This window comes from Cricetulus griseus, chromosome 8 (genome assembly GCF_003668045.3).
Source record: "Cricetulus griseus strain 17A/GY chromosome 8, alternate assembly CriGri-PICRH-1.0, whole genome shotgun sequence".
In the NCBI taxonomy this organism is placed as follows: domain Eukaryota; kingdom Metazoa; phylum Chordata; class Mammalia; order Rodentia; family Cricetidae; genus Cricetulus; species Cricetulus griseus.
In genome coordinates, this window is record NC_048601.1 from 7690948 (window position 1) to 7702952 (window position 12005).

Consider the following 12005-nt stretch of genomic DNA (forward strand, 5'->3'; position numbering starts at 1 on the left):
GATAGTGCAAAGGTTACTGTAAGTTTAGAAAAGAAACATGAAGGATGGTATAGCCAGAGGACACACATTTCTATGCACCAGTCTTCAGATAGATGGAGAGATAAATCATCAATGCAGACACAGGCAGAATGTCCCTTAATGCTTGAGAGGGAAGGATTTCAGATTTCTGAGTTTTGTGCATTTGGGAATATTAATACCAGCTTTAAGAGTTGAGCACCTCTAATGCAAATTTGACAATTCAAAATTATTGTCCTTGCTTTTTCTTTACTATGAAAACATAAGGACAAAAGGAAGGGCCAAGATTACTTCACTTTTCTGTCCCTCAGTTTCCTCCTTTGAGCTCTTTTGTTCATCAATACCAATGGCATTAAAGGTAACGGAAAAAAAAACTCATTTTTGTGCTTATGATGTCTGTGTATGTAGGTAGTGTTTATGTCTGTGGTATATATATCATGTGTGAATGTGTATGTGGTGTCTGTGGTAAGTACATGTGATGTGTATGTGTGTATATATGTATGTTTTCGGTGTGTGTGGTGAGATGTGTGTACATGCACAGTGTGTGTTGGGTTCCTCCCTCATACATGTCTGTGAAGGCCAGAGAGGGTGTCCCTTTTTGTCTCATGGCATCTCAGTTAATCATTAGTCTCCATCCTCTTGCACTGTCTGGTCCTAGTAAAGCTCACTGAAGATGTTCATCTTACAAAGTTTAACAAACATCTTCACAGCTCTAAGGACTGTAATACTTGCAGGGGAATAAGACTCTGTGGGGAAAGTGTCTTCCTAAAATCAACAGTAAAGAGTTTAATCAAATTGAGTGATGGTTTCAAGAGGAGGGACCAAGTGGGAAGTGGACAACCAGAGAAAGATGAGCAACCAGGAATCCTTCTCCAAGTCCTATGTCTTAATGTCATGTTTGCCTTTCAAAAGGCAGCTCTTGAAATATCAGTGGAATTTTCAAATGGTTCCCATACAAATCTCATCATTTTAAGGATGACCTGTTATACGCTAATTAGTAGTAAACCTATACTTGCTTCTTTAAGAACAGATAGAAAAGATGAGAAGGAAGGGGGGAGAGGGAGAGAATAACAGAGAGTGAAGGAGGGGGAGGGATAAAAAGAGGGAAGGGGAGAGAGGAAAAAGAAAGCAAGAAAATAAGGGAGGGGCAGGGAGAAAGGGAAGGAGGAAGGAAGGGAGAGAAGGAAGGGTTTCAAGGTAAAGGCAGTGACCAAGATCTGAGGGCTTAGGTTCCCAGAAGACAGCAAGAAAGGGTAAGCCACAATCCTACCAGCTGTTCCCCCTCAGAGCTCTATCTACTGCCTGTTGGCACAGAGGAGGCTGCAAGTCTTAGCAGAGGACCCAGCTACCACAGAGGCCACCAGCAGAGCTTTTAGCAAGGCATGAGGGTGATGACATGGATTTTGGAGTTCACAGCTGCCATGGCACCAGACTTGCATGTCCAGCATCACAGTGATAAAAGAGGGTCCTCATTCATCCAAAACTGACATTCTTAAGCTGCTGAAGACAGAAGATTCAGGAATGAAGCAGAAAGTAATTGAAAAACCCCAAGAAGAATTTTTATAAAGCCATGAGACATTAGACATTCACTGTTTGCACTGCTCAGAAGGATGAGGTCAGAGGAGCAGCCTAGGCCCTCACCTAAATTCTGGAAGGGAAATTCAGAGACAAATATAATAAAGTGGTGTGTGTGTGTGTGTGTGTGTGTGTGTGTGTGTGTGTGTGTGTGTGTGTGTGTATACATGCATGTAATACTTGGGGGAACAGAAAAGTGGGTCTTGGATCCCCTGGAGGGTAGAGTTATATGTGGCTGCCTGACATGAGCACTGGCAACCAAATTCCCATCCTCTGCCACAGTTGCAACCCCTGTAAACACTCCAAACTCTCCAAAGCCTTGAACTCTTATTTCTCCTGCATCAGCCACCAAATGCTAGAATCATAACTGTATCTCAGCAAACCCAATTTACAGATCCCAGCATGAACCTGGACTTGGATTAAGAGAGGCAAATCTCCCAATTCCTTCCACTTTCCCAACTAAAACTTTATTGTTCATTTTAATGCTACAGTTCATTACCACAGTGTATGCCTAGAAAATGAAACTGTGTACCTGGAGAGTACATTGCTTACCTGGCCTGTTTTGCTTTTTAGCTTTTACATGGTTAGCTGCAGAGATGGTGTAAGATGAAGTGAAGGATCTGCTCTTGGTAAGAGTCATCGATCCTGGCGTAGTCCAAGAGTCGGGATTGAGAGCACTATAAAGACACCAATTAAAGACCACAGAGTGATTACTCAACTGTTACTGAGCACACCTTGCCAGACCCCAGCCTCCACCTCTGTAACAGACACACCAATATGAGTATTTCTTCCTAGGTTGCTGCCAGACCATTTAAATTGCAACTGACAGAATAAGCTAAGTCAGCTTTGACTCCAACTATGTATCTGTCTTTCATTAAACACAGACTACCAAAAGCAAACAGGTTGTTGCCAATCTATCCAATCCATAGAAATGAAACACCCTTTCCAGCATTTGTAGTCATGTTCTTTACAGATTTTTTCAAAAGCTATCTACAAGAGTCAATGACAGTGATGCAACTGCCCTTATAGGACTAGAGATGCCATCATGCTTATTTAGGTGCTCTTTGTTATACAACATTGTTGGTGACTATACACTCAGTAATTAATATTTGATCATGCCACTCAGTAACAATGTCTTGCTGCAGTACTGAACTTAGCAAGTAGAGCATGAGAAGAAGACCTGTACCCTGTCATTTCTCTGTTGGCAACTCAGCATTGCCTTTCTAAGAAAACTGTTAGCAGCATCCTGGAGCAATGTCCTAAGATTCCTCTTTACTGGTGGCACCTTGGAAAGAATGTGATGTCCTAGTCACACCCCACTGAAATACACTCATAATGGGCATGGTGCTAACCTACTGATCATATGATTAGGGGAGAGGCAACAGGTTCTCTTTGTCAAGGGAATGCATTTATCAGCAAAGACTTGTTTCATCAAGTTGCTCCCAGTAAACAAATCTGGAATCAGTCAATCCTCAGAGGATTGGGCCTAGAGAAGGGTACAGAAGCCATATAATTAGTGGGATGGGATTCCTAGAGGCCTTCCACACCAAAATCTCTCTTTACATACTGCTTCAAACCTTACAAGTGGAAGTGGAAGACATTGTACACCCTCCTCATTTGGGAGAGAAGAGAATTCTGGAAGTTGTGTTGACAACCTTGGACAGTTCCCAGTGAAAAGCCCTTGTCCTCTGTTTTGCTAGCACCTGTGTGTCCTTTCATGCACCAGTAAATTTGGTGGAGGTTGAAAATCTATAATTTGCAGATTGAGCAGGATGTGTCTGATCTGTAAACAACCCTGAAATTGATGGAATTATGAATCATGATGCATAGTTTGTCATATAAGACATATAATCAATGACGTATAATTCGGAGATGGTCCTGAGGAACAGGGGTTTTACCTCTCCCAGAAACCATCAATTGCCAAGAGCTCCTTAGTTAGTTAGGGATGGGACTTCATGAACCCCTCCACATGAGAGTTTTGTTCAACGATTACAATTTAAAAGTCTCCTTTCACTCTGACTTTCCTAAACAGCTTACAACATACACAATGGAGGAGACATTTGAAGGTTGAAGTGAGCTTCAGCAATTGTCAAGAACATTTGAATCCTAAATAAATGCTTGTTTCAAGGCATCTTTAAAAATTTCATCTTTAGCCTTTTTTGAATGCTTGGAATTTTGTGAATGAGAAACTAAAAGAAAAACTTTGTGTATTACATAGTCAGTGATTTCCTTGTGTTAATAGTCTCTATTCACCCATTCTGTTTGCCTGAGTAACTGCTAAAATTGACTATGAAAGTTTATGTAATATATATTGTCTAACTCTTCATTTTGCAGACTATTATATGGTTGGTAAATTATTACTCATCCATGTAGACATTTGGAAGAGCTTAACATCCTTTAACATCTTAAAAAGGTATCTTATTGAGGCTCATTCAAAAACTGTCTACCTCTGTTCTTTTACAGCCAATTAATATTTAAAAGTGATCTTCAGGCATGGCTCAGTGGTTAAGAGCACTGACTGTTCTTCGAGGGGACTTGGTTTGATACCAACATGGCAGATCACAACCATATGTAATTCCAGTTCCAGAGGATCTAATACCCTCTTCTGACGTCCAAAGATACTATACAGATGTAGTACATATATACATGAATTCATGAAATTAAAAAAAACACTTCAAAAGAAGTGTGTCTAAAAACAATTAAAATGTGTTTAGTTTGAAAAGTTTATATAATGGAATACAATGAAGTCAAGAATTAATAAAGTCCTACCTATATCTACCCCCACTTTAAGCTGCTATATATTAATCTATTATATTATACTATTAATAAAACAGCATGAATCAACGTATGTCATTTAAATTCATTATAGTTCAGGGTCATGTCTGCATACCTGTCAGCTTTTCAATGACTAGTGCTGGCTTACCCCTGCTTAGAACTAATGAACAGGTAAGAACTGAGAGTCAGGGCCACTCTAGGACAATAAGTAGAGAGATGCTACACAGTTTTTCAAGAAAGACAAAGACACAATAAGCATGTCTGGGATAGGGTCAAGGAAAATAAGTATCCCACAGGAAAAACTAGAGAGAAATTCAAGCAGCCAGTCTGCTTACCAAAGCCATCACATGGTGAAATTTGTACAGTGTTCCCAGTGATGAGTTGACCTATGCAGTCCCTGGCCAGGGCAGCTCTTCGGGAGCCCTTTGGTAGAGAGCTTACTGGGTTTCAAAGTGCAGGGCTCAAGTAATTTATACACAGAATGCTAAGGGTGAAGGTGGCCCAGTTGCTGGTAAAGACGCATGAGCAGGTTCAGTCACTGTGCTGTATGTGGAAAAGTAAAACTTCACTAAATGAAAAGGAAGTCTGTCCTCACTCAAGTCTCAGGGTTTGAGGGGCTGCCACTCCCATGCTCAGCTCACCACCTTGCTGTCATGCAGAGGAAACTACTTCAGACATTGTTATTAAATATTTACATACAGACATGGATATTTTCAGTCATTTGGTCACTATAGGCTGATAGGTATATTTCATAATTCTGTAATTATAGGGTAAGGTTATTGTAATTATTGATGTCATACAAAGTATTCTAATTTTCTTCTAAGTTGTAAAGCAGAGACAAAGTAACCCCCTTTAAAAGCACATTTTTTAGTTATGTTTTCTTATAAATTCATTTTAGATTCTAATATTACATTTAGCCTTTTAAATTTTGGCCTTTCAGTCACTAACAGAATTTGAATCTTGAATTTCCCTCAAGGGCAATGTGTTAAAGGCTTGTCTGCAGCTTCAGAGACCCAGCCTTTGAAGGTAATTAGGTCAGTGGGGTTGTTCCTTTGCAGGGCATATTGGGAAATGAGCCCTTGTCTTCTCCTTCTCTCCTGCTTCCTCTCCCTTCTGTCCGTCCTGGCAGCTACAAGGTACTCAGGCTCCTCTGCCTTGATGTACTATGACTCCAAAGCCCCACAGCAAAATCTGAGAAATCACAGATGGGGACCACTAAATAATCCTTAATCTGTATCAGGTGATGGAAAGTGGATTTACACATAAAATTGCAATTTATTATGCTATTAATATACTAAATAAAATGTAAAACTCAGGGTATGGCGCAGAAAACATGCAAGTGTATGTGTATGCACATACACACATATACACACACATATACATACAAACACATATGCACACATGTATACATATATAGACATATATGTACATACATATACACAGACATGCATACACATACAAAATATACACACATGAACAGAGATATATACATATACACATACATATACATATATACACATACATGTACATAAATGCATATGTACACATTTATACATTTATTCACATATACATACACTCACACACATATACACACATAGACATACACAAAAATGCACATACATAAACACAAATATACACACATGCTCATATACACTCACATACACATGTACTTTTACACACATAGACACACACGCACACATAATAGGCAAGTGTACACATTACACAGAGAAACATACACAAATATACACATGTACATATCATGTATAAAATGCACACATATGTACACACATACACACATACATGAACACATATACACAGACACATGTATACACATATACACATGCAACACACAGGTGCACATATACACATACATGAACACATTTAAACACATACATGCATGCACGTATACACATATATACACAATACACATGCACACATATATATAAACACACATGAATAAACATACAGACACGTACATATACACATTTATACATGTGCACATATAAACATGTACACACATGCAAGCACACATAAACATGCACATACACATGCATGCACATACATAAACACACAAATACACATATGCAAACAGAAAACGCATACACACATACATATAAGTGCACATACACAGAGACATTTTAAAAGATTTGAATGCATCCAAGTGTTGAGAAGATGATACCTACTTTTTGATCTATAATTCTTACTAATTCTTCAGGAATGAAGGCCCAGCAGGTCTGAGGGGCCACGGTAAGAATTGTATGTAAATGTTAGGCTACATGCCTTCAAGTTAGCTCTCAGTATGGATCTCAAAGCAGGTAAAGTGTAGTGTGCCCTCACTCTTGCCCTAGGCTTTTCCACCCAATGCCATAGGGTCATCCCAACCCGCTCTTAGTCATTCCAGTCCGGCCCTAACGTGCTCAGAATTTAAGCATGAGAATGTGGTAAGTTCTAATCTCACTTCTCAGTAACTCTGGTTGGGCCTCTCCTCTTTTATGGATCCTCTTTGGCAAGTAACTCCTCTGAGGAGACATGGAGCCAGTGGAGTGGACTCTAACCTGGGTGAAGGTGCTTCGTGTGGCTTTATGCTGGCACTGCGGTCTCTCCGTACTGGTGCAGGCTCCAAGGTGGGCAGACCTGTGGCAGAGGTGGTGGTCGTCCAAGTCGAGGAGACTCTTCTCAGCAAGCCTGGGGGCAAACTTCTTCTCAGGCGCTGGAAGGAAAATTCGCTTTATCACCAACCATATTTTAGATTGTTAACTCTTATGTAAAACAATGCAAGGAAGCAAGGCAAAGGGAAGCAGTTGAGGAAAACAGTAGAGGCTGGATTTCATCTCTTCCTATCCCGGGACAGTGGGGAGAAACACTGGAGTTGACATGAGAAAGGCAGCAGTAAGCCATGCCTGGTGCTCACTGGGGAGTCTCCGGAAGTGACTGCAAGAAGCAAACTGGGCTACATAGCAAGTATTGGGCTCCCAGGTCTGTCTACACAGGAAGGTTCTGTCTCAGACTGCTCAGAAGTGGCAGGAAGGAAACCTTGCAGACTGGAAAGATTAGCTCAGACCAAACCCTTCACGCCACACCTACCTTGGGAATGGCCAGTTTGTCTTTCTCCAAGCCCTCCTCCGAATCAGAGCAGGTATAGTTTTCACTGAAGGTCACAGCGGGGTTCACTCTGGGCTTGTGGATGGCCTGGAAGGTGAGCTGGGTGCTAAGCAGGTTGCTCACGGCCCTCAAGGATGTGCACACGTTTGGAGGCAGAGAAGGGTCTGCAAGGAGGTCGGTAATGAGGCCATGGGCCTCGCCCATCACGGCAATATCCACAGTGATGCTGGTTCCTGACTGGGACATGAAAACAAGAGGTCAGGGATGGTGAGAGTGTGGAGATGAAGCGAGCTGATCTGGACTTTAGTCTGGGCTCTCTGGATGAAAAACAAACAGCTGGCGGCACCGTAGTGCACACTTTAAACTTTGCACCCAGGCAGCCGAGGCAGGAGGATAGAAGCTCTAGGGCCAGCCCAGGCTAGGTAGTGAGACTCTGTCTTACCTCTGCAGTCCACTAGAAGTTAAAAAGCAGGTAAATCGAACTAAACATTTCAGAACAACACAGTTCCAGTCACACTGCTGTTTTGACGCACTAAAATTTGCCAGGGTTGTTTTTGTGGGTCCATGCTTTTCAAAAGAAGTTACATTTTTAGAAAAAAAAAAAACAGACTGGTCCATAAACGTTATCGATACAGGTTTGCCAGGTGGCTCAGTGTCTGGGAGCATTCACTGCTCTTGCAGACAGCTTTAGTTGTCAAGTTCCAGCCTCTGACGTCTTCCGATACTTCACGCAGATGGTGTGTATCAGTGGTCCTCAACCCTCCTAATGCTGTGACCCTAAATACAGTTCCCCAACCACAAAAATATTTTTGTTGCTACTTCCTAACTGCAAGTCTGATACTGTTATGAATCATAATGTAAATATCTGATATGCAGGATATCTGAAGGGATCATGACACAAACATTTAGAACCAGTGATACACATACATACTTATATAAGTATATATATATATATATATATATATATATATATATATACACATTCAGGCAAAACATTCACACACATCATACATAAAAATTAAAATAAATATTTAAAAAACATTTCAAACAGCTATATATATGATATACTGATAGATTGCAGATTGTATAATATTTAAATCCGGGCCAGCATATCTATCACGTAAAACATGCACCATTTCTCGGCACTGAAAATATTCAAAGGCCTTTCTTCCAGCCTGTTAAAATTCATTGTCTTCACCTGCAGTCATTCCACTGTGTGTGCAACAACATGTGGCTGCTCCTTTCTCCCCTGAGGCATGTTTTTCAAAGCTAGAGCTTGAGGAGGAATGGGGCATATATAACAAGCCAGAAACAGCTCTCGGGCTGCACCTTGGTAGTTCAGCACTTGCCTGTGGTGACATTATTTATGATTTATTAAAGCTTGCCTGAGAATTCAGAAAGCAAAGTCAGCCTCAAGCTATAGAGATCAGGCAGTGCTGGCACACACTGTTAATCCCAGGATTTAGGAGACAGAGGCAGATGGATCGCTCTGAGTCCAAGCCCACCCAGGGCTACAAGAGATTGAATCAGTCTAACAGAGGAACAGAAATAACACCTTTAATCCTAACACTAGAGAGATATAAAAGATAGGAGCAGGGTCTTCGGGAATCAGTCTCAGGAGTTTCTAGCCACGCTGAGGAGAGTATAGTAGTCTTAGTGAATCTGGAGAGCAGTTTGAGGATTGCCCCTTTTGTCTGAGCTGAGGTAGAGGTAAGAGCTAGTGGCTGACTGCTTTGCTTTTCTGATCTTCAGGTTAAATCTTGAACCCCAATATCTGTCTCTAGGTTTTTTATTTATCCTGTTACACTTGCCTAACATATTTGAGCCCTGAGTTTGATGCCAGTATCACACTATCCAGTGCCAAGCAAACAAAAGATTGAACCAATTGACACCCAGTTTTAAAATGCAGAGGGTTTGAGAGGAACAAGCAGCATCAAGCATTCCTCATGAAGAAATCTTCATTTTATGATCACTGAAAAATTTCATTTTGAAAGTAACATTAACACACAAGAAGAGCATGCTTCCAGTGAAAGTTTAACGCAATGCTTGGGCCTGGTATGTGGTAGGGATCCAACTAGTTTTAGAGACAGACATGAAAAGCCACCAAGTTTGGGCCCAAATTCGCACTCTGTCTCTCCTGGTTGGGAAGGTCAGATTTCAGTTCTGTGACACGTTTGCTATATTTTGACAAGTTGTCCATTAGATCAGAGACATCGGGGAAGAAGAGAGAGAAGGAAAAGAAACAACAAAACTAAAAGAAGAAGTGAGAACAAATGTGTCCCACGTTGCTGTTCAGGAGAGCTTAGAAGAGAGGAGGGATCCAGAGAAGGTCAAGTGGCAAAGCGATGCCTCCAGACAGTGGCAGAAGACCAGCTGTTCTGCCACGAAGTCACTGTGGAGTGCACAATCACAGCAATTACCAAAGCAGGTCCTAGATCGAGGCATTTAGATCCAGGTCTGTCTCATAATTTGTCACTTCCCAGGACCATAATCTCTACCAGATTACTGAAATCCCCCATTCCTATATCGCCCATCTGTGATTTTCAGGTATAATAACGATGGTTCCGGAAGCAGGCAAGTGAACAACACCTGTAACCCCAACATTTGGGAGAGGTTGTTCAAGGTCATGCTTAGCTGCATAGTGAGTTTGAGGACAGTAAGGGATATACCTTCTCAAACAAAAGAAAAGGCAAGAAAACAGCCAAGTAATAACAACAATAATAACAATAACAATAATAATAATAATAAACTCTAAAGATAAATGTAAGAATGAAAAGAGATCATGTACATCAAACAATTCTGTGTTAGCAGTTATAAAACTTCAGTCACAGTTGTGGTTTAAACAATAATATATATAATTATATAGATAGCAATGATACCTTTAAATCTTTTAAATGAGAGGCTATTAGAGTTTTAATAAATTCCCCACAATAGACCTAAATTTCAATGATCTAAAAAAATTAAATGTATAAAACTATAAAATAAAAAGGAAGTATAGAGGAGTGTTTTCTAATCTGCCAGACAGAAACTTTTAAGATAGGATTTCATAAGTTGCCAAGGAAACCTGCAGTAGGGATGTCTACACAAAGATGGAAACATCTATGTAAGAAAATGCATCATAACTGGGCATTGGTGGCACACACCTTTAATCCCAGCACCCAGGAGGCAGAGGCAGGCGGATCTCTGTGAGTTTGAGGTCAGGCTGGACTACTGAGTGAGTTCCAGGACAGCCTCCAAAGCTACAGAGAAATCCTGTCTCAAAAAATAAAAACAAAAGCAAAAACAGAAATATATCATAAAGGAAGAAGTCTGAGGAGAAATATATGAGACAAAACACAGTAAGTAAAGGGCTTCTTAAAAATCAATATGGAAGGCTGGAGAGATGGCTCAGAGGTTAAGAGCACCGACTACTCTTCCACAGGTCCTGAGTTCAATTCCCAGCAACCACATGGTGGCTCACAACCATCCCTTATGAGATCTGGTGTCCTCTTCTGGTGTGCAGATATACATGGAAGCAGAATGTTGTATACATAATAAATAAATAAAATCTTTTAGAAAATCAATATGGAAAAGTGGAAAGGGTAAATAAGTATCTGTCATGATATGGGCATGGGTATGCTGTATATTGCCTTTAGTATGTGTATTTATGGCTCCATCCCTAGGTTCTTCGAGACTTTTATCATGGAGGGAGTTAGATATAGTCAAAGGCTTGTTGTATCTAATAAGATGATCTTGTCATGGCTGTCCTTGAGTCTGCTTATGTGCTTGTGTCCCAATCCGTTCTCTGTCAACTTGACACAGGGAACATCAATTGACAAAATGTCTCTATCAGACTGGCCTATGGGCAATTTGTGGGGCATTGTCTTTCTCCCAGCCCACCATGAGGGGTGCCACTGCTGGGGTGGCTCCCTTGAGTTATTTCCTCTGCAGTTGCTTCTGGCCATGGTTTTTATCACAGAGCATAGACAAGTAGACTACATTGGTTGATGTGCATATGTTGAACCATCCCTCCATCTATGGGATAAAGCCAACTTGATCATGGGGGATACTCTTCGATGTGCTCTTGAATTCATTTTGCAACTATTTTACCAAGAACTTTTGTGTGTACATTCATTAGAGAAATTAATGTACAATTTTCTTTTCTTGTTGTATGTGTGTCTTGATTTTAACTCAGGACAATGAATGCCTGCTATCCTGGACAGGAAGTAGCAGTTTAAGGCCACCATAAGTTATATAGCCGGTTTAAGGCCAGCCTGCACTATATACAGTGGCCCTAGTCTCAAAAACAAAGAAATAAATAAAACAAAACAAAATGAACTATTTTCTTCTCTAATAATTAAAATGTAAAACAATTGAAAAAAATCACCTGTTATTACTAAACATTCCCAGAATTATAAAAATATGGTGAGCAGCAATTTTTATTTACAAACCAATATGAAAATTTAAATGCACTGTTAGTAGCTTTAAGATAATTATGCTTATGTCATACAGATATACATTATTTATGACAACATTCACAAAATACCACCAAATTGGGC

The 12005-nt window shown here is 40.4% G+C and overlaps 1 protein-coding gene across 1 annotated transcript in view; it reads right to left on the reverse strand.

Moving 5' to 3' along the window:
• Positions 1-12005, reverse strand: part of Pde3a (phosphodiesterase 3A) — a 264258-nt gene that overhangs the window by 41357 nt on the left and 210896 nt on the right. Inside the window, exons 3-5 of the mRNA XM_027430188.2 lie at positions 7450-7704; positions 6921-7075; positions 2143-2267 (exon numbers count right to left, since the gene is read on the reverse strand). Of these exons, the coding sequence (XP_027285989.1) occupies positions 2143-2267; positions 6921-7075; positions 7450-7704 (535 nt within the window). The remainder of the gene's footprint in view (positions 1-2142; positions 2268-6920; positions 7076-7449; positions 7705-12005) is intronic.